This window comes from Glycine max, chromosome 19 (genome assembly GCF_000004515.6).
Source record: "Glycine max cultivar Williams 82 chromosome 19, Glycine_max_v4.0, whole genome shotgun sequence".
In the NCBI taxonomy this organism is placed as follows: Eukaryota; Viridiplantae; Streptophyta; class Magnoliopsida; order Fabales; family Fabaceae; genus Glycine; species Glycine max.
Genome location: NC_038255.2, coordinates 45725899 through 45749304, shown reverse-complemented (window position 1 = coordinate 45749304; position 23406 = coordinate 45725899). Strand labels below are relative to the sequence as shown.

Genomic DNA, 23406 nt, shown 5'->3' with positions numbered 1-23406 from the left:
TTACTTTTTACATTGGCTATGAATCTGTGGCAACTTTATTAAGTTCTCAGGGCTATCCAGCCAAGTGTTGCAGTGATAGCATTTTACATCAGATTCTGGCCTTTCATGCTTCGCATGCAGCTTTTACTCATGCTCATGCAACTCATCTGCACTGAATTTTGTGAAAACATATCTACCGAACAATTCACATTCCTTCACATTAGGTTAAATGCATAATGTAGTCCCCATATGTGTTGCAAATTTTTAATTTGGTCCCTATACATAAAAATTTATTAAATTTGGTTCCTTAAATATTATCAATTTGGTCGATACCATTCACACATTAATTTGGCTTGTATGTATAACGCATTCTTAATTTGGCTTCTATGCATGTAAAATTTGGTCCTTATATAAATAATGCATTCTTAATTCTTATAGTGATCAAATTAAGAATCCATTAGAAAAAAAAGGACTAAATTAAGATTCTGTCTTATGGTTAGGCAGTTGTGCATATTATATTTTAACATTCTATTCCAATTTTGCACAGCTTGCGAGCAATTGGTTTCTTTCAAATAAATTATTTAGCTTATAAAAAAAGGACTAAATTAAGAATGCACTATAAGAACCAGATTAAGAACACATAAACAGTACCATGACAACAAGATTTTATCAAAATTTCAAATTAAATTAGCTGTCTTGACTCTTCTTATAAACAGTTACATATTGTATTGAAAGTCCATAATGATTTGGCATCATAAACACTTACAAATTTTAAAGTTTTGCATATTTTTCTTTTTATTTAATGAATCTCATTCATAATTTTCCAAGTTTTAATAAAATTTAACCACTGATATAAAGTATATTAAAGAATATGTTAATAGCTTTGTCCTCAATATAAATACAAGCTTGGAGGGCAACATGACCTATATGATGTGTTTAGTTGAGGAAAAAATAGACAATGATTTTTTTATTAAAAATAAAATGAAAATAAAAAAAATGAGACAAGTTATTTCTTTTAATTTTTATTTCTTTCTGTTCATTCTCTTTGCAATTCAAATTTCAAACTCTTCTCACATCTTTTATTTAAATTAACTTTTTTTTTCATCTAATCAATCAGAGCCTTAATGATCTAGGCTCAATCTGAATTAATATTTTTTCAATGTACATCGAGATAAAAAATAAATAAATATATCTATAAAAAAAATTTAGAAGAAGAAAAAAATAAAAACTTTTTTTATAAGTTAAAATTAGTTATGTATAAGTTAATCTGTAGAAATTTTTGCATAATAATTTTTTTTGAAAATATTTTTATCTCGTACCTAAACTAATTAACTTATAAAAACTTCATTTTTTTTCTTATTATCTTCTCCTAAAATTGTTTTTAGATTTCTTTAAATAAAGTACTTTTAGATATCTTATAATAAAGGTGGTGTAAAATAAGAAGGCCCGGTTCAAAGGCCCATGCCAAAATCCCCCCGACGCCGCCGAGCAACAGTGAATTTGGCCACCATAAGAGCGCGCGCGCAAAGGATTAGAGTTTCGAACATAACGATTTTGGAGCTTCCATTTCGATTTCGACTTCGACTTGCGCACAATCAGTTACTTTCGCTTCTCTTGCTGTAGTTCTTAATAATGCACAATTTCGCAGGCTTTACTATTTTTCTTTTATCTCGTAAATTCGTAATCTTGCGAAAGAAATAGAAGAAATCATGTGCCCTTAGTTTTATTGATATTCCATGAGATTAACTAGGCTATTCTACGTAGCAAATCGTTCAATTGGAACCGTTTGGTAGAGGTATGGTTCTTAGACAGCACATTATCGTTTGAAATTTCGTAGTAAAGGCTCTATATTTCATAGGGAGCAGTAACATTGTTTTTCATATCTCAAAAGAACTGAGATAATATGACGTATCTTAGTCTCCAATAAAACCTAGTTAAGGAGGGAGAGCTTTGGAGTAGAATGTATTGCTCTTTAGTTTTTACTTTTAATTTATCTGCCTCTCTATATTATCTATTTTTTTATGTATATTTTGTATACAGTTCAGTTTCTTATTTCTTACTTTTGTTCCTTTTCCACCTTGTTCTCTGTGTATATTGTCCTCCGACAAATAGTTAAACTATAATTAAATTGGCCTCTATTTTGTGGGCAACTCTCAGCATCTTAGTTAATTCATTTCTCCATAGATGTTTTTATCTTTGATTGGCCTGTTGAGCATTGTTATCCTCTTGAATTTTTGTTTGGAGTTCTCTCATGCCTATCTCTGTTACTTTTGTTGTTATGCTATGATGACCCCTGGATTAAAAATCAACCATATTGCTACTCCTTGGTCCATACCTCATGCAACAGATTCAATCAAAATTCTTACTCTGCTATTCCATTTGGTCTCTCATATTGTTTCCCCCTTACATATTTGCTATCTCTCTTCTATGAATGCTTCTGGCATCTGTGCTTCCTTCACAGTTCCCCTGCAAGTTTGCTTTTCTAGATGCAAAAAATGCCTGGGACGAGGCAGAGAGATACAGCTCAAAATCTAGAGTCACCAGAGGGGAACAGTGAGCTTGAGAAACCTACAGATTCTGATGAGCAAGTAGACTTTGATGGGGACAATGATCAAGAGGAGACAATGGAGGAAGTTGAGTATGAAGAAGTAGAGGAGGAGGAAGAAGAGAAGTTGAGAAAAAGAAGCATGCTGAGCTTCTTGCACTTCCACCTCATGGGTCTGAGGTTTACATTGGGGGCATTTCTCCAAATGTTTCCGAAGAAGATTTGAGGGTCTTCTGTCAATCCGTGGGAGAAGTTTCAGAGGTAAGATACATGAAATTCTTCTTTCCTTTTTTTTCCCTTTTCCATGACTGCCTAAACTAATCAAACTTGTACAGGTTAGGATAATGAAGGGAAAAGAAACCAGTGAAGCAAAAGGTTATGCTTTTGTGACCTTCAAGACAAAGGAATTGGCATATAAGGCTATTAAGGAGCTGAACAACTCTGAATTTAAGGTATTTTGGTACACTTGTTGCTGTTATTTTCTCTAATTTTTAGTTGTTATCTTGTCCATTGATCACATCATTTACTCCAGTGTACCCATCTTTTGATTTGTTTACCTTTTAGTTTTAAAATATTCTATACACTAGAGGGTCGATCAGGGTAAAGAAAATTCCATACTGAGTACATAATTGATGAACTTAAGAGCTTGAGAGAATGAGTAGAGAGAGAGAGAGAGTGGGTTAGCGTGAGAAACACAAAGAGGGTGAGAGAGAGAGGCAGAGTGTGGACGAGAGAGGATCCTCGACTCAACTTCGCCGGAAACAAGGATGAACAACAACCTAGTTTTAAGTGGGCAAACTGGAGGGATATGGCTGACATCTCATCCTTTTATTTTATAAGATTCCAGAAGATGTAACTGAAAAGGATCTATGGTACCAGTTCAAAAAGTGGGGGGATGTGAGGGAGATTTTTATCTCCAAACAGAGAAACAAAAGCAGTAGGAGATACGGTTTCACGAGGTTTAAAGGGGTGACCGATGTGGACAGATTAGAACGACAGCTGGATAATATCATAGTTGGAGGATTAAAGCTACATGTCAACATACCAAAATATGGAAGGGAGATGAAGAGAAACGTAACTCAGATAGCAGAAAACAAAGTACAGGAGTACAAGGAGAAACACGAAAGGGAAGCAGATCGACAAAGGCAACCACAACATAGGCTAACTTCAGTATCGTATGCGAACGTGGTGGCGACAAACACCAGAAACTCAGGGCAAAGGTGGACAGACGAGAACACGATCCACAGGCATGAAAGTTCACATTCATCGATCCAGCTGGATATTCTGATGGACGAGAAGAAATGGTTCATCGGCGTTTGTGTGGGTCGACTGAAGAACTTGGCCCTGTTTGATAGAGTTGAAGACGAACTTTCGTGGGATGAAAGAGTACACATTTCGCCGAAGTACCTAGGGGACGATATGGTATTGTTACTTGGTCTCATTGATGCCAGAGCTGAACAGATGGCCAAGGAAGAAACCATGAATGGATCATCCCTGTTTCACTCACTGGAGAAGTGTAACCCGAGGATGCGAACAGGCTATAGGCTGGTCTGGGTACAATGTTGGGGTATCCTGCTACTAACTTGAGACATGGTGCAAATTCAAAAGATTGTGGCAACGATAGGGGAGATGGTGGAGGTGGACGACGACATTGAAGAAGCTCTGAGGTTGGATAGGGCACAGGTACTCATCAAAACTCCGTGGCGACCCCCAATCCAACACACAATAAATGTAGTCATCGACGGGGAGACTTGTAGAGTCTATATAGCGGAAGAGAATGGGACCAGCACCGGAAAATGCAATTGTCGACTTAGGAGTGTCTTTGGGTCATCGGAGGAAATCGAGTCTGAGGAAAGTGAAGTCGGAACCCCGAGATCAAAGGAGGATGCCCCGTCGGAGAATGAAGTTGCACTGAGAAGAACCAGTTGCAATCCGAACGATGGTTTCTCAGTTCAGGGGAATACACTAATGTCCAGCGGTCAAAACGAACCGGAAAGACCACAGTGTAAAAACCGAGTTCTGTGGACACACTGTCCAACTCAGAATGGGTGCAGAGTAGAAAGCATAGGAGGAAAAGAGACAAAACATATGGCGTGCCCCAGGATGGCGGTAGATGACAGACCCCAAGAAGAGGAAGCAAACATGACCGAATCGGAACAGGGTGAGAGGCAAATCAACATGACAGGGAGGGAGCAGTGTTTTCACGAAAGTGAAAATGTTGACCTTGAAGTAGGTCACAAGCTGTCAGGGAAACAAAATTTGAATGAAAAGGGTCACGTGACCCACAGGAGGCTGATGGGGAGTTCAGAAATTTATTGGGCCTTACTATTCACACCAATAGTGTAGCATCACAACAGAAACTCACCAGCCCACAAAATAAAAAAGAGGGGACAATATGCGCAAGGTAGGTGTACTCACAAAATAGGAGGTGCAAAAAGCAATTGGACCAAGGCAACATAAATAACAAGGGGGCTGCCGAAGACACAAAACCAGCTACAAAAAATAACGGTCAACAACAGCACAGTGGTGACCCTGAGAAAGCTGAAAGCCTGCTATTGAGATTAAGAGACAATGGACGAAAGGAGGTGAATACTTGGGTGGACCCGAACCCAGTGCAAAATGAAATAGAGGAAGTAACACCAACCAATAACAATGTTATCAATGTCCAGCTGGAAGAGGCAACATCCTATTGGAATATGGCAAAAGACATGGGGGTAACATGCGGGACAGAGCAAGATACAATCATTGACAAGCTAAAGGCCATGGAGGAAAGAGGCAGAGAGATTGGGAAATAGGACTGCTCTCATATGAATATTATAACATACAATGTAAGGGGGCTGAGGAGGGGGGTGAAATGGGCAGCAATTAGAAGAATGGTCAAAAAAGAGCAAATAGACTTGCTATGCATCCAGGAGACCAAGAAGGAGCGAATTGAGAAGACGATGTGTCGAGCACTGTGGGGGGACTCTGAAGTTAGCTAGGTAATACAACTTGCATCCAATACAGGAGGGGGCCTATTATGTCTATGGAGTGAGAAAACTTTCGCAATGGAAAGGAAGGTCAGTGGAAGTGGCTTTATCTTGTTGGAAGGGGTGTGGGTTCAGGAGGCACAAAAAGTATATATAGTCAACATTTATTCACCATGTGATATTTATCAGAAGAGAGCTTTGTGGGACATTGTTTGCCAGATGAAAAATTCAAACCCTAGAGGACTATGGTGCATATTGGAAGATTTCAACAATATCAGAACATCGATATTTATCAGAAGAGAGCTTTGTGGGACATTGTCTGCCAGATGAAAAATTCAAACCCTGGAGGAATATGGTGCATATTGGGAGATTTCAACAATATCAGAACACCATTAGAAAGAATGGATGCTTGTCAGAGAGGGGTGGATGATAGGAATATCAAGGAGTTCAATGATTGGATTGTGGACTTGGAGGTAGAAGAAATGTCATGCGTGGGGAGAAAATTCACATGGTACAGGCCGAATGGATCAGCCAAAAGTAAGCTGGACAGAATTTTCGTCTCTGCTGACTGATTTACCAAATGGCCTGGAAGTACATAATTTATTTTGGATCAGAACTTCTCTGATCATTGCCCCATTTTGTTGAGATCTAAACATGTTGACTGGGGCCCAAACCATTTAGGATCTTCGACTGCTGGTTTCGAGACAAGACATTCAGAAAAATTGTTCAGGACTGTTGGGCAAAAAATCAGTAAAGGGGATGGGGGGTTTTGTGCTGAAAGAGAAGATAAAACGACTTAAGGAGAGGCTGAAGGTCTGGAACAAAGAACAGTTTGGAGATACTCTCAAGAAGTTAAGAAGTATTGAGGCTGACTTGAACAAGCTGGAAGCGGACACAATTGACAGGCAATTATCTCCCCAAGAATTGTTGGCCCGAAAAAAGCTACAGGAGGATCTATGGCTAGCTGCCCAATCACATGAGTCTTTATTGAGGTAGAAGGCGCGGTCAAGATGGATTAGAGAAGGAGATTGCAACTCACGTTTTTTCCACTTGATGAATTCGAATCATAGAAATAATTCTATGAAAGGAGTGATGATTGACGGATCCTGGGTTGATGACCCGGGAAGAGTGAAAGAGGCAGTTCGGCTGTTTTTCTCGCAAAGATTTGAAGAAATCGAGCGGGTTAGACCCAAGCTGGATGGGATCAGATTTCAGAGCATTGGACAGCAACAAAATGATATGCTGACGGGGCGCTTTCATGAGGATGAAATAAAGATGGTTGTATGGGATTGTGGGAGCGAGAAAAGTTCTGGTCCAGATGGACTAAACTTTAAGTTCATTAAGGAGTTCTGGCAAGTCATTAAATCCGATGTTGTTCGGTTTTTGGAGGAATTCTATGTTAACGGAATTTTTCCAAAGGGATGCAACGCCTCCTTTATTGCTCTAATCCCTAAGGTGGCTGACCCACAAAACCTTAACGAATACAGACCTATTTCGCTAATAGGCTGCATGTACAAAATTGTGGCTAAGATATTAGCAAAAAGATTGAAGAAGGTGCTGCCAGCCATTATAGACGAAAGACAGACTACCTTCATAAGGGGTAGACATTTACTGCATAGCGTGCTTATAGCAAATGAAGCAGTCGAGGAAGCCAAAAGGTGCCAAAAGCCATGCATGGTATTCAAAGTAGACTACGAAAAGGCATATGATTCAGTTTCATGGAATTTTCTGATATACATGTTACGGAGGTTGGGATTCTGCCCCAAGTGGATTAAATGGGTTGAGGGGTGCCTCAAATCTGCTTCTATCTCCGTATTGGTGAATGGAAGCCCCTCGACTGAATTCATCCCGCAACCTCTTCATGCATGGCTATAGTTTAGGGTATAGCATAATGTTTAGATCATATTTTTCATCTGCAACCTCTTCATGCATTGTATAGGATAATGAAATTATTTGAATAATGGCTCCTATTTTATGAACAAGATATGATGTATTGATTACTATTCAAAATGACAATAATATGCAAATAAACATAAAAAAATCTTTTATATATATATATATATATATGAAAGACTATATTCACATGAAAATAATGGGTGTCTATAACCAGTACTACTCCTATTTATAAATTTCATTTAAAATGCCTTTTTTCTTCTTTGTTAATCAAACTAATAGTTTAGAGAAATTATGTAAATTAAAGAGTGCAACACTTGTGTCCTGCTATTATGTTTTTGTGGGACTATTTTGTCATTAAGTTATAATGATCAAATACCAATTTGTCATTAAGTTGTAAAGTTCATGGACCAATTTGTCATTAAGTTGTATGGTAGGATGTAATTGTCGCACTTACACATTCAGGGACTAAATCAAAATTTTCATTCTTTCATAGACTAAATTATCATTGGTTTACACATTCAAAGATCAAAATGATCATTTATCCTAAAAAAACCTTGTTAGGTACTTTGGATTCTCCATTTTCTGTCTTTAGTGCATTTCTGCTATAGTATATTGCTATCTGTTTTTCATTAATGAACAAATGGTGCTTTTTTTATGAAAAAGGGAGAGTTATAATAGGAAGAGGGATCTTTATAAAAAAATTATTTAGTTACTCCGAATAAACTATTATCATTTATTGATTAGTTACTGACTTTTTTAGTTTTTTTAAAATTTAATAGTTAGTAAAATTATTTTGGGAGGGCTTAAAGCAAGGCCTTTATCCGTCTTACTATTGGACTGGCCCTGGGATTAACTTTCCTGTATCTTTGGTTATTGTATTTCATGTTATGTAGTCTGTGCAGCTGTTGTGATTATGGGATTAACTTTCCTGTTGTTTTCCTCATGAAATATGTTGGATTATTAGTTATGCTTTATAGAAAGTTTCATAACTGAGACTTAGTTCTCGTTACAAGGTAAAATTAGTGTATGTAAAGAACCTTCCAGAAAACATTACTCAGGATCGTCTTAAGGAGCTGTCTGAACATCATGGAAAGATCACAAAAGTGGTTCTCCCTTCTGCTAAAACCGGGCAAGAAAAGAGCAGATTTGGTTTTGTTCACTTTGCTGAAAGGTCAAGTGCCATGAAGGCTTTGAAGAACGCAGAGAAATATGAAATTGATGGTAGTTTTTATTTCCCTATGTTTTCTTTAGTAATAGTGGACTGGACTGTTATATATGGTAAGCATTGTTTTTTCTGGGGATGGACAGGACAAACGTTGGAGTGTTCACTAGCAAAGCCACAAGCAAATTCACATAAGCCAGCTGTACTTCCTGCTTATCCACCTCATCTTGGTTATGGTGGTATGATTGGTAGTGCTATAGGTGCAGGATTTGGTACTGCTGGCTTTGCACAAGTTGCTCTTCGCCTGGTAGAATTCAACCTTTTAGTTTTGCAGTATTCTAAATAAAGCTGAGGGTTGGAGGTTAGCCAGAAATATGCTTCCCATGAACTCACTGCTGCAACTGTGCTGTCTCACCTTGATAGGTTACAGGAGTGAGTTGCACTTAATTGTAAAGCATGAAATTTTTTATCAATTTGGATGATTAATGCCTTCAACTGTCCAACTTAATTTTACTTGCTGTAAATGATCCCCAACTTTTAGTTTGTTTTTTCTTTAATTTACTTGTAGATGGACTTGTGTTGCCCTCATCCCGTGGAGAAACAGGTTAACATGATCTTCAATTTGTGGATTAAGGGTCTCTTGACAAGTTGGAACATGTATTGATATCTATGTTAATTATATTATCATATGTATTGGTAATAGATATGAATCACAGTAACCAACCCCTTGTGGCATGGCAATGATGCCGATGATTTTATCAGATGGAAGGATTGCATACATAGTGTGAGTGTCATCATGATTTATCTAGTTTTAGATGTTTTACTCATCATTCCTATTCATGCATGGGAGCATGTTAGCTTTTTCCACATTAGTATAACAATTCACAATTGACACCATCTACCAAGTTTTTTTTATTTCTTTTGTCATTTGGTGGGGCTATACCTATAGGCAACAGCCAGGGTTTCAACAGCCTGCTCCAATGCCAGTATCCCGACATGGGAGGAGTGGTGGCGGTAGCTCAAGTGGTGGGAAATGCAGTAATGATAATAACAGCAATCGTGGACATGGCCGCTATCATCCCTACTAACTTGGGCTTTAAGGAGCTAGGAAATGGAGGTTTGTTCCTGCTTGTTAGTGGTTTACCTCCACCAATGCTGAATAAAGCTTTGTCGCTGAACAGATAAAAAATTCTGGAGAACAAATCCAGGGAAATGAAATTACAATTCAATTCATGTATATTTGTTGAAATTCTTACATATAATGCTGCCTTCCATTTTCTTCATTTATCTCTGCGTGATAGACAATTTATGAAACGAGATTTTTCTGATATCGTATTTTGTGTCCATCAGCAATTGCACTTGAGGCCTAAAAGTGTTGACGATTCAAGGCACGGAGCCCAACCGATTAAAAGACAAATAGGGCGCTGCTATGAACGAAGTTATGATTTTGATACATCTGCCTAAGGCCAAGATTCAGTTAAGCATCTAAGCCAGCTTTTCGTATAATTTTACTTGTCCTTCAATTTTTTGTTCTCAAATTCTTAAAGATACCACAGTGATCTGATGGACACGATAAATCTTACTAGATTGATGAAAAATTTGGTAGAGGTGTTTCAGATGTTTTGCTAGCGGTTCATGTATTCATGTTTCTAACCGTCGTTCTAGAAGAATTGGAACGATGTTTGAATGAGTATTGGTGCCAGTGCAACACAAACTCCTCTTATCTAACCCCATAAAATTATCTTTATTAAGCGACTGTACGCAGTACTTTATCCGTACAAAAGTTGCATTCCGTGCTATTTTATCGTTAGAAGTAGAACTAATCTACATTCAATTCAAGGAGTTTACTTTAATAATTCCTTTAAAAAAAAAGGTAGCATGATACCATTTTCGTATGCTCCATTTACGGACTCGTGGAAGAGTTAAAAAGAATTAACTGAACATGTATAGATCCATTGACTCAAAAAATTTAAAGTACCTGCCGAGGTAACAATGATACAAATTAGGTCATTTGCTAAAAGTTTGTAATGCAGTATCATATTGCAATCCAATCTTTTTACCATGCCGAGACAATTGACTGTATACTTTTGAAATGATAACACACTTTTTTTTTATAAAGAAATTGTTTACAATAGAAAATTATTAGGAAATGGTAAGTGTAAGTTCCACACATAATTTAAGTGAAAATATTATTGTATTTTTATTTTTCTTATTAGAATTACAAATAGCTTTGATTTATTATTCTTTTTATATTTATACAATTATTCAATTTTGGTTTAATCGTTATTTTTCTATTTAAAGTCTTTAAATTGCTAGTTTCTAAATATTGAAGAGTTACCTATGAGTCTAGAAAATATATTAATTTCAATGTTAAAAATTTGTGGATCAAATTTAAAGAAATTTTTTAAGAGAAAATTTAAAGGATTTGATAAAATGAGATTTGGAGTTTGAAAAGAGGAGTTCAGTTTTTTTTATAAATAAAAATTAATAATTTAATGAATTGAAGTTGTAAAGATTTTGAGTAGAAACAAGAGTTTTAACATTTTAAATAGAAAAATTAATACAAAATTAAATTTGTTTGATTTAAAAAATAAAGGGATATAATTAACTCATATTTGAGACAAATCACATGCAGTTCATATTTCAATTTACATCTCTTCGTTTCAGAAGAGCCGAATCCTAATAAAGCACGGTTTTTATACAACTTTGATTGAATCAAATGCTAATTGATACTAATACTAAACACAAGACTAATATCAATAGTAACAATAAACAAAGGTAATTAATAAATCTCTTTATTAGTATAGTCTCTAATGTTCTGCATAAGCCCTGCTGTGTAGGGGCAAAAAAACTTAAATATTTCAGGATCTGCAAAGACAAAATGACCAAGGAGGCAACTCTTTTTCGCTTCCCTTTTACAGATGTCCATTCCTACATATAATAAACTATGGATCATGCCCAAAATAATAATTAATCTCTAGATCAGCATCAACTCTAATGTCTTCTGCTGTGCTGGGGCAAAAAATCTTATTGCTCCAGAATCTGCAAAGACTAACCAAGGAGGCAAGTCTTTTTCGCTTCCCTCTTACAGAGGTCCATTCCTTTACAAGTAACTTCCATTTTCTGCATATATTAGCCTCCTATATGCAGACTGCAAACATAGCAATGTTTCCAAATATTCACATGTTCTGCATTAGGGTTTAGGACTTGACGATGAATAAAAAATGCTGCATACAGACATAGATCATATTAGGCAATGCTGATCCACAGTTAACAAGTAGAAGGAACAAACAATAAAGCAAGAGGGAGGGGGAAAACTCCACGAATGGCAAGGTAGAGAGCACTACACTATAATCTCATGAAACATCTCAATCTGAAAAAGAAAGTTTGATCTTCCACTCTTCATTTGAAAACAAGATATATATGATCAATCAACAGCTTGGTCCAATCAGCTTAACCACCCAAAAAAGGAAGCCTTTCAACAACTCAATAACCATTTACCCATCAGACTGGTTCAGCACAAACTAGCCCTAGCCTAGACAAGGTTTGCCAATGCCAAGAATGTTCTTAAAATTTTAAGGAATGCAGGTGTATATTTTCATCATCGACATGTACACGAGCTGAATTAAGAAACATATGGATCACCAATAAAAGTCAAAATGGTGCCCTTACTAATAGGTTTTCTAAACCAGTCAAATTTATTTAAGTTGGCTCTAATTAGATGAGAAGGTAACAAGGCAATATAAAGCTCACAATTTGACAATTTTTACTACCCAACTCATATAAGAATTTCACAAAAGTTGAAACTAAATGCAAATAAAGGAAATTTGTCTAAATTAACATTGAACTTTAAAAATATTAATTATAAATTCTAGTATGCAGACTTGACTTGGTTACTTCTCTCATTCTAACAATAAACTAGTGCTCTTAATTGCATCCAGGCACACAATTATGTTTTGCGGTTTAACATGTAACTTTGATCCTTTCACATTTCCATAGCCAATGATCAAAAACTTGACTGTAATCATAATGTTGAAATAGAAGACTTGGCAACATGATACTAAATCAGAAACACTTTATAATGTACTAAAAACAATTCAATGTATAAGAGACAGTAAATGTAAAATAATACTTTATTTGTACTTAAAACTGAAAATGAAATGCTATTCATGTACATGTAACCTTGATAGGGTTAAGAGAATGCCTAAACCTCTTGTTACCAAAGTGTATGTTAGGCGCCAGCCTGGCAGTAATAGAAATAACTAACCGAATTCTGTTAGGAATAACTAATTGAATTCTGTTAGTTAAAGAGTACTATAAATAAGAGCTCTAACAAATTGTAAAGGAGTTTTTGGCATATTGGGATTTGGGACTAATTGAATTGGAATTCAGTTAGAGTTGGTTACAGAAGAAGAACTCAGAACAGAGAATTACAACTGAAAAAGGTTCAACTGAATCCCAATTCAGTTGAACTTCTGTAACCAACTCCAACTGAATCCCAATTCAGTTAGTCCCAAATCCCAAAAACTCCTTTACAATCTGTTAGAGCTCTTATTTATAGTACTCTTTAACTAACAGAATTCGGTTAGTTATTCCTAACAGAATTCGGTTAGTTATTTCTATTACTGCCAGGTTGGCGCCTAACATACACTTTGGTAACAAGAGGTTTAGGCATTCTCTTAACCCTATCAAGGTTACATGTACATGAATAGCATTTCATTTTCAGTTTTAAGTACAAATAAAGTATTATTTTACATTTACTGTCTCTTATACCGCTTTAACTCTTGTAAGACCACATCTTTGGCTACCAGTAGCTGATTCACTGCGTCAATCTTGGAAGTAAAAGTGCACCCTTTAATCAAAGTAGGAGGATCTCTTCCATATAAAGCCTAGAATGGTGTCATGCCAACAAAAATATTGAAAGTAGTATTGAACCAAAATTCTGCCCAAGATAACCAATCAACCCACTATTTTGGCTTTGGACCCACAAAACATCTGAGATAAGTTTCCAAACTCCTATTAACCACTTCTGTTTGTCCATCGGTTTGAGGATGGTAGGCAGTGTTATACTTCAATTGTGTTCCTACCAATCTGAACAATTCCTGCCAAAACTAACTGAGAAAAATCTGATCTCTATCTGAAACTATAGAAGCGGGAAAACCATGGAGTTTGACCACTTCTCTGACAAACACAGCAACCACATCCTTAGCAGAAAAAGGATGAATAAAAATGAGCATATTTCGTTAACCTGTCTACTACCACAAAGATAGTGTCTTTTCCCCTGGATTTTGGCAAACCTGAAATGAAATCCATGGAGATATCTTGCCACACTTGAGTTGGTATCGACAATGGCTGTAAAAGACCTCCAGGAGCCAAGGTCGAATGCTTGTATCTCTGGCAAACATCACAAGCCTCCACATACTGTTTCATATAATTCCTCATGGCCTCCCAATAAAAAAAACTAGATACCCTTTTGAAAGTTTTGAAGAAACCTGAGTGGCCCCCAGCAACACTATCATGGCATTCAGCCAGAATAAGAGGAATTCTATTTGAAGATTTTGACAACACTAATCCTCCTTTATACAATAACCTCCCAGCTTGAAACTGGAATCCAGGGTGAGAATTAGGATCCCCAGGTAGATCCTAAATAACCTTCTGCCATTTTGGTTCCTGTTGCACCTCTTGAAACCAATCCTCAGAATCAGCTAACTGTATTACAGAAACAACAGCATACATAGCCTTTCTGGAGAAGGCATCGACGATTGGATTTTCCTTCCTGGCTTGAATTGGATCTCAAAATCTAATCCAATGAGCTTCACAACCCACTTAAACTGCTCCTCAGTAAAGAGCCTCTGGTCTGTGAGGAATTTCAAACTCCTTTGATTAGTCTTGATAACAAAGTGTCTCCCCATAAGATAGTGTTTTCATTTCTGTACAGTTTGCACAACTGCAATCAACTCCCTTTCATAGACTGACTTCAGCTGTGCTTGAGGGGAGAGTCCTTTGCTCCAAAAAGCCAAAGGCCTGCCCTCTTGCATAAGAACAGCCCCTACTCCTTTACTAGAAGCATCTGTCTCCAGAACATAGGTTTTTGAAAAATCAGGAACTGCTAATAAAGGCAAACTGACCATGGCAGATTTTAAAGTTTCAAAAGCTAGAGTAGCTTCTGGTGTCCATACAAAGCTATCCTTCTTCAGTAATTCAGTCAAAGGCTTTGCTATTTTACCATAGCCTAGGACAAATCTTCTATAGTAGCCTATCAGTCCTAAAAACCCCTTCAAACTCTTCAAATCTTTAGGAACTGGCCAGGAACTCATTGCTGCCACCTTGGATTTATCTGCTGCCACCCCAGAACCAGAAATGATGTGGCCAAGATACTCTAAACTGGGCTTAGCAAAACTGCATTTCTTTCTGTTGGCAGTTAAAGAATGAGTCCTTAAAGCTTCTAACACTTTCCTCAAATGATCCACATGAACCAACTCATCCTTGCTATAGATTAGAATGTCATCAAAAAATACCAAAGCAAATTGCCTAAGGAATGGCCTCAATATGTCATTCATAAGGGCTTGAAAAGTTGATGGAGCATTGGTAAGACCAAAAGGCATGACCACAAACTCATAGTGCCCTTCATGTGTCCTAAAGGCTGTTTTTTCAATATCTGAATCTTTCATTCTGATTTGGTGATATCCAACCTTCAAATCCAATTTAGTGAAGATAGTAGCTCCACCAATTTCATCCAAAAGCTCCTCTATTATTGGAATTGGAAATTTATTAGGTATAGTTATCTTGTTTAAAGCTCGATAATCCACACAAAATCTCTAGCCCCCATCTTTCTTTTTGACTAAGATAATAGGGCTAGAATAAGGACTTATGCTAGGCCTTATGACCCCTGATTCCACCATTTCCCTAACCATCCTTTCTATCTCATTTTTCTGATAATGAGGATACTTATAAGGCCTCAGATTGGGAATAGAAGCACCTTCTGTTAATTGGATGGCATGGTCATGTCTTCTTATTGGAGGTAACCCTTGAGGATCAGCAAAAACATCCTCAAATTCTGCTAACAAATCCAGAACAGCTGTAGGAATTTCCACTTTTTCAATGGCAGCCTCAGTAGAAAATTATTCACAATGAATCATTAATCCTTCTCCTTCCTCCTTCAGAATCTGCATCAAAGCCCCTAAAGGAAGTGCAGTTCTTGTCAATGCAGGATTTCCAGAAATCTTAATCAATTTGCCTCCCTGTTTGACAGTAAGTTCCAGCTTGCCAAAATCAGCCTTGATTTCCCCCAAACCAGCTAACCAATCCAACCCCAAAACAATATCCACCCCTTTCAAAGTAAACAAATAGAAATCCTGTTCAATTTCTAGTTGCTGCAATTGGAACTTTAATTTGAGACATTTTCCTTTGCACCTCACTTTATGGCCATCTCCCACCTCCACAAGGTAAGAAGGAGTATCTTGAACTCTCAAGTTCAGTTTATCCACCAATTCTGTGGCTATAAAATTGTGGGAAGCCCCACAATCCTACAATATCACAATAGAATGGCCCTGTAATAAACCCTCCACTTTCTAGGATTTTGAAGTGGTAAATCCAGACATAGAGCATAATGATAATTGCAAGGATTTAAAAGTCTGCAAACTGTCTTTTTGTTCCTCTACCTCTTCTTCTTCTGCTTCTAGAATTATCATTCTGAATTACTTATTTTTGCATTTGTGTTCTCTAGTAAATGGCTCATCACATCTAAAACATAGTCCGTTTTCTCTTTTCTCCCTCATTTCTGCCCCAGTTAAGTGCTTAAATTCCCCACTTCTATTCCTCCCACTTTCTACAATTTGGCTTTGCCCTGTACCACTCCCTGTACTACTCACAGCAGAAACTTCGTTCTTCTTATCATTTCCCAATTTAGACTCTGGAGTAACAGTTTCTGTGTAGGTACTGCTTCTAGAATAATTAGAAGTTCTAGCATAGCCATAACTATTCCTCTTATTAAGCAACACATTCTTTGTTCTATCAATAAAGCTTTTTGAATGATTTCCGATAAGGAATGTAAATCATACAATTTACCTCTGCTTGCAACTCTTCCTTAAGGTCATTCAGAAAAATTCCTCTCACGAATTCTTGATCAATAGTCCTCAATGCTCCCACATACTTCTCAAAATCTTCCACAAATTCCTCCACAGTGCCTGTTTGCTTGAGAGATAGCAATTGTTCAAACGGATTTTGAATCATGGAAGGTTGAAATCTCCTCACAACAGCAAGTTTGAACCTTTCCCAATTTGGATTTGGATTGCACCTCTCCCACCATTGATACCAACTCAAAGCTTTTCCCTCCAAAGCCATCATTGCCGCTTGCATCTTTTCATCTTTAGTGACATCTTTCAACAGAAAATATCTCTCCAGTCGATACGTCCAGCCAAACGCATCTTCTCCAACAAAATTCGGAATCTCCAGCTTGCGCCACTTCTCCCTTCGATTCGTATCCTCAAGATGACCACCACTGCTGCCGATTCCTTCAAGAATTAGACCTCCCTTGCGATCACGATCTCGATTTTGGCCAAATCGCGCGACAATCTCTGCGATTTGTTCCTCGTGTTTCTTCGCCAGAGCTTCAGCAAGCTCCAATCGAATCCTCATCTCCTCATGTTCTTGCTCCCAATCTTCAGAGTTTCGCGCCATACTCCTGGTCTTCATACGCAGCGTCTGGAATCGCGGATCTCAGGGCACCAGATTGGTGCTCTGATCCCAATTCAGTTAGTCCCAAATCCCAATATGCCAAAAACTCCTTTACAATCCGTTAGAGCTCTTATTTATAGTACTCTTTAACTAACAAAATTCAGTTAGTTATTCCTAACAGAATTCGGTTAGTTAATCCCATTACTGTCAGGCTAGCGCCTAACATACACTTAGGTAACAAGAGGTTTAGGCATTCTCTTAACCCTATCATAACCACTTGAAAAATCCGGTTAAGGTCTGCATATAACTTAGCCCTGATAAGATTACATGAGGCAGGATTGATTTGTATGGGGCAAACATTGGTTATCAAACAAAAATATTTAACATTAATGAAAAGTTCAAAGATACATAAATTAATTAGGAAAGCATAAACTAGTTGGCCCATAAATGTCTTGTTATGCTAGCTATAAAAGCATGGATCCAACAGTTATACAAAGTTAAAAGCTTAGGTGGAAAAAAGAAAAGAAGCTATACACAATACTGACTCGGAAAATGCTTACTTGCTTCACTAAAATTCTTCACATGCAAGCAGAAAAGTCCTTTGGTGGCTCAATCCAGATGTTCTCAAAAGGGTCTTGTTCTCCCCAGTCATGACACTGTTTACGGGGATAGTATCTATAGTCATCAAGAGAGAATGAAATGCAACGCTTACCATAGAAACGAACTTTGGAGAAGTAGACACTGTTCCTCATTATTCCAATGAGGTCAGTCCTTGAATGAGATGACAAAAAACTAGCAAAAAGAGTTACTCCATCTAGTGTTGTCATCTCTTCCCATTTCATTAATGTCTGATCTAACTTAAAAATAATGGGGTTTTCACTACAGCATGTATAAATTACTAATATATCTCCTTCATGCTCAGTCATAAATTTTCCCTTCCACCAGTTTTTGGCAAAAAAGTTCTCTGGGCATTTGGGTGGAGGTACTGCCAGAACACTCCAAGTACATTCTACTGGGTCAAACACCCCAAGCCAACCAGTGAGGCTCAGACAATAAAATAGCCCATTACAAAACACAAGCTTATTCCAAATGCTACTGACAAAGGGCAAGCGGTTTTGGTAATTAACAGTGGTCCATTCTGTTGCCCCAGGATAACAAGTGCTAATAGCTACAACAGTAGGACTAACATGCTTAACAGTAAACAGAACACAGCCAGGTGATGTTGGAGCACAAGAGAAGGCCACAATCTGGTATGTCATCTCAAATCTTGGCAGTTTGATCAGCTCCCGAGTAAAGGGATTAAAGAAGAATACTCTGTGAGTTCTGGGCCGGTATAGCAATAACCAACCATCTTTTGTATAACAAACTCTAGATCCATTCAACTCTGGCAACTCGAAGGTGTGTGTCTTACGCTGCACAGGGTCATAGAATTCATAACAGTCACCGAATTTTGGAAAATACATAAGCCATGGTGATTGGTTTACTACACGTACATCACTGGCAACAGAATGCCATCTCCTGCAAACAGCAGAAGCACGGATGTTATCCGCTAGGATCAATCGGGACAAGATCGATTCTAAGAGTTCAGCAGGGAGATCAGCCCAGGATTGCATCTCCAAATTTTCACTTTTCACCTCAGCAACTGTTCTTCTATTATCTGTGATTGCATCGCTTAACCTAAATAATAAGTATTAGAGATGTGCATGCAAGATAAAAGTGAAACAAATTCAACAAATGAACTTATGCAACAAGAATGATAAAAGAGCCAGAATTTGGAAACTAGAAACAGTTTTCCATCCCAACAAAGATGTATACCAATTTAACTTCTAGCAGTTTAGAAAAATATCAAATGAAGAACAGGAAAAAAAAAATAAACAGAACAATGGCATAGACATTCAACCAACTTGCATCTCTTCTCAAAACTTGTAAATTTCTGTGAGGTACAAAAATTTGCAGGCTTATGTGATGACAAGTATACAATACCACAATTATACAATATCATACCGCCACCATTAAGAACTCTATAAATACCAATGATATGGATCTACAGGAGCATCCCACAAGCCTCAACCCTAGAAATGGTTATTCATAGAACCAGTCATGACGCACCAATCACAGCTCCAAGAGAAAGGACAAGATATCAATAGCAAACTTCATATACAGTAAATAAGTGTGAATGAAATATGAAAAATTCATCAAATTGGAGATAACATACATGTAGTAAGTATAATATAATATTATTCTAGATAACTGAAATCAAACACAACATATTTACAAGTAACAAATTCCAATTCTCAGCCATTCAAATTAAGTCAACCCATTCTTCAACTCAATTGTCAAAATCCAACACTGATCCGATCCACAAACCCTAGCAAACATTCTCAATCACAAACTAAGTCAATTAGGGCCACACAACTTTTTTTTTCATTTTTGCGAAATTCAAACTCAATAGCAAAAACAGAACTGAAGAAAAACCAACACATCCTACAAATCCGTACTGATCCAGCATTGAAACCCTGTGGAAATGCTTCATGTCCCTATAAGCATGCAAAGTTCAAATTGGGACTAAGGATGAATATAACTTACAATTTCAACTTCCTCTTTCTCTTCCCCGACATTTTGCGAAGCCAATTAATTGGCTAATGAAGTTGCGTTTCAGAGAGAGAGAAGAATGAAGTTGCTTCCTACATTACACAAACACAAACTGCAGAAAAGGTTAACGAGAGCACATGAACAACACGTGTGAATGACTCACACAGTTGTACAAATACTAACGTGTGAACGCTTCCACGCCCCGCCGCTACACCCTTGCCAATTATCGTGACGTGTCAGATATCTAGTGGTGCATTTTTGTCCAGTGTGTGCGCTGTTTCGCACACAATGGTAACTCTTCCGTGCTTTTGTAGGATTTTGTTCACTCTGGTCAAAGTCAAGACTATTCACCCCTTTGTCTTTTTTTATTTCATTTCTTTCTTATTTTCCTACACTCAATCGATCACATCTAATCATTGATTTCAAAAATAAAAATTGAGGTTTGACCGTAAATAGATTATATTTTTTTATTTAAATATATATTGATATAATCATAAATTTAAACAATTTATATATATAAAAGCACAATTTGACCCTCTATATATAGTTTTATACTATGTGTGTGATTGATTACCTTGAATTTTTTCTGATTTATAATCTAAGTTTGAGTTAAATTAATGCATATAAAAATGAATAAAACAACATTTAATTACATTTAATGATTTAGTAAATTATATTTTTATTTGTAATTATTATCAATCAAGATGATTATAGTTTGATTAAAAAAAAATTGTTACAATTCACATGATTTCATTTATTTGTTTATTTTAAATTATAATAAGCAAACAAGTAATAAATTGAAATGTCTCTTTATCTTTTAAATATTTTTATATAAATTTTAAATTGTATCATCATTTATACTTTATTTTTCAATTTTATTAAAAAATATTAATAAAATATAAAATTACACATGCATTATATAGAAAAACTAGATGGTGGGTCCGTGCTAAAAAGAGAGAGAGAATAAATAAAAAGATGAAAAAAATGGTGAGCCTGCAGCACATTAACAATAACACTTGACAAGCGGTTGGACAGATTTTATATAAATGGTTTAATAAAAATAACTTCTAAAATTATTTTTCTTCAAAATAAAAACTCAAAATTCTTCGATTCTTAGAGGGAGAAAAAAGTCAATTTTCTAACAAAAAGATAGACGTGTCCTCAAAACCTATGGGCGTACGCAAAGAAACTTGCAAACACTTTCGCTTATAATCAATCTAATTCGGATAAGGTGTAAAAGAAGCACGGAGTAACATTTTTATTTTAAAAGAATAAAAGATAAAACTAATAAACGTGACCAATGGATCAGTTCAACCAAGAAAAAAAGGTTTGAATTCGATTATTTGAACATCTAAAAGTTAAGGTTGTATATTTTTTTATCTTTTCGTTATTTTTAATTCGAGATAAAACTTTGGTGTCGAATGTTTAAAAAAATCTTATAAAAGCCTTCTACATTTATAATCACTAAGACCCAGCTAATTTAATTCGAGTTAAGGGACTTACATATTTGACAAAATTTTATCAAATACTTTTATTTTGTGTGGAAAATTTCCAATCCGCTATCTCAAATTTGATTTAACTACAGGTTATAAAAAAAAGCTAAATTATCATAAATTATTAATACATTTGAACGAAAATAAACCACTTGTGTTTTTTTTATTACCAATTGATTAATTATGAAGTTCACAAAAAACTACTAGAAAAGGAGTGATTATAATATAAATGAACATGCTTGTTAATTGGGTTAGATATCTAATTATCATACTAGTAGTGGAGTCAAAATAATACGCATGAGAGGAAAAGTTTGAACCTTAGTATGACTAATGTGCACACAAAATGTTAAATTTCATATAAAAAATCTAATTAATTAGACTGGGCATTTTAATTTTTACACAGAATAAAAGCATCACAATAAACCCTGAAAAAAATGAAAAACCGTTTGTAGTAGCAATGAAAAAACTTGTTGGCCAACATGATCAATAAGTTTGTGAAATGAATTTGTATGCATTATTCAATAATAAATAATAACACAAAATTATCAAATAATATGACAGCACATCATTAAATGATAATTTAATTTCTTAACATTGATTATGTTTTTCCGTCTTTTTTTCTTGGTTAATCTTGATAAGATTTAGTTTCGGTGATCAATCCGATGCCATGCTTGGTGTGTTTATAGCAGAATGGGCTTAAATAATTGCGCAATCAATTATTGTGCTAGCTCTTGTTTGTTCCTTCCCCTCACTTTTTGGGCTTGAGAATGACAATCAATGGGTAAATTCACAGAAGGAGGAAGAGGCCCACGGCCTTATACTAAACGGGCAAAATAATTATGAATGTCGCCCTAAAATTATCTTCTTTCCAAGGTTTTGGAAGAAATTTAAAACAAAACTTTGTTGAAATGAAAAATAAATCTCCATCTTGTTAGAAACATGGAAAACACAATGAAAGCTTGTAAACTGGACCAATAAACATAGTCTAAAATGTTTTTGATGTAACAACAATAATAAGAGTAAATCTTTAATTTATTCGTGTAAAACGACATGTGTTGTTAAATAAGTATTTTAAAAAAATGGTTATTAAATTAGTTCATAAATATTTTTATGACTAGTTTAATCCTTAAAAAAAGTCATTAATATGAAATACTTAACTTATCATTAAATTAATCTTTCAAAAAACATTATTTCGGTAATAAAATATTAAATCTTCAACAGATTAATATAGTGACATTTTTTTAAGATTAAGACGACACTTTAAATATCTAAGAGATTAATTTAGTAACTAATTTATTTGAAATACCTGCTTGATGATATAATGACCAGATAAATGTCAATAATATACTTTCTAATGAATTATTAGTAATGGTTGTAATTTTTTATAGAGGATAAATAAAATTTATTAAAAATTACTATCTCTTATATTCATAAGACTCAAATTAGAGTTTGTTTCTTTTTATAAAATTCAATTTATAATATTTTTAAATTAATTATTTTTAGACTAAAATATATATATAATTAAATGAGAGATTGTATTGATAAATATTTAAAAGTAAGAGCGAAACATTAATCACAATATGTCATTATCTTATAATTTTTGGTTTATTGATAAACAATAGATCCAAAGAATCTAAACATAGATATAAAAAATCTCCATTGCATATAAGTTGTTACTCATGTGAATATATTTGAATATGAATCGACAAATGTGATTCAACCAAGTATAAGCAAAACACCACAATACTACACTCAAATTTTACCTATTATCATTCTTATACAAGCAAAAGAAAGAAACCCGTCAGATGTGATTCAACTATCAACCATGGCTTGTCATAAAAAGCATCGCTTTTTGGTTAAAAAGCATGCACACTGGTGGTTTGGCGCGCGTAAACAACCCAATATATCAAACTAAACAAGCTAATGTCTTTTGAACTATACATGGCATAATGATGAAAGGAGACATCGATTGGGAACTTGAGCTAAACTAATACCATGAAGTCGTGATATTGACGTAACATCACAAATCCTTCGAAGGTGAAGTTCCCACTTTCTAGGCATGATTCAAATGTGTCTTAAGACGAGATTTTGATC

General features: G+C 35.6%; 1 protein-coding gene, 1 non-coding gene and 1 pseudogene across 4 annotated transcripts; 1 reads left to right on the top strand and 2 right to left on the bottom strand.

Annotated features, from left to right (window-relative positions):
* The first annotated feature begins 1416 nt into the window (after nt 1–1416).
* On the top strand, nt 1417–10265 carry LOC121174131 (heterogeneous nuclear ribonucleoprotein Q-like; annotated as a pseudogene). Its single transcript, XR_005889950.1, has 6 exons — nt 1417–2785; nt 2860–2976; nt 8403–8610; nt 8698–9335; nt 9501–9668; nt 9902–10265. The product of XR_005889950.1 is annotated as a heterogeneous nuclear ribonucleoprotein Q-like (transcript).
* A 1065-nt stretch (nt 10266–11330) lies between these two features.
* Nucleotides 11331–19966, bottom strand: LOC100796538 (F-box family protein). 2 transcript variants are annotated; one of them, XM_041012403.1, is made up of 3 exons: nt 19814–19966; nt 17788–18904; nt 11331–11778 (listed from the first exon to the last, which is right to left on the bottom strand). In XM_041012403.1, exons 1-2 carry the CDS (start codon nt 19843–19845, stop codon nt 17806–17808), a joined length of 1131 nt encoding a protein of 376 aa, XP_040868337.1. In that variant the 5' UTR covers nt 19846–19966; the 3' UTR covers nt 11331–11778; nt 17788–17805.
* On the bottom strand, nt 12911–13075 carry MIR4351 (microRNA MIR4351). The gene has a single exon (NR_048670.2). It is a non-coding gene; the product is annotated as a microRNA MIR4351 (primary transcript).
* Nucleotides 19967–23406: the final 3440 nt, after the last annotated feature.

Coding starts and splice junctions, on each gene's coding strand:
- LOC100796538 (XM_041012403.1), bottom strand. CDS start 19,845: ATGTCGGGGAAGAGAAAGAGGAAGTTGAAATT. Junction 18,905..19,813: donor AGAAAGAGGAAGTTGAAATT/GTAAGTTATATT, acceptor CTTATTATTTAG/GTTAAGCGATGCAATCACAG.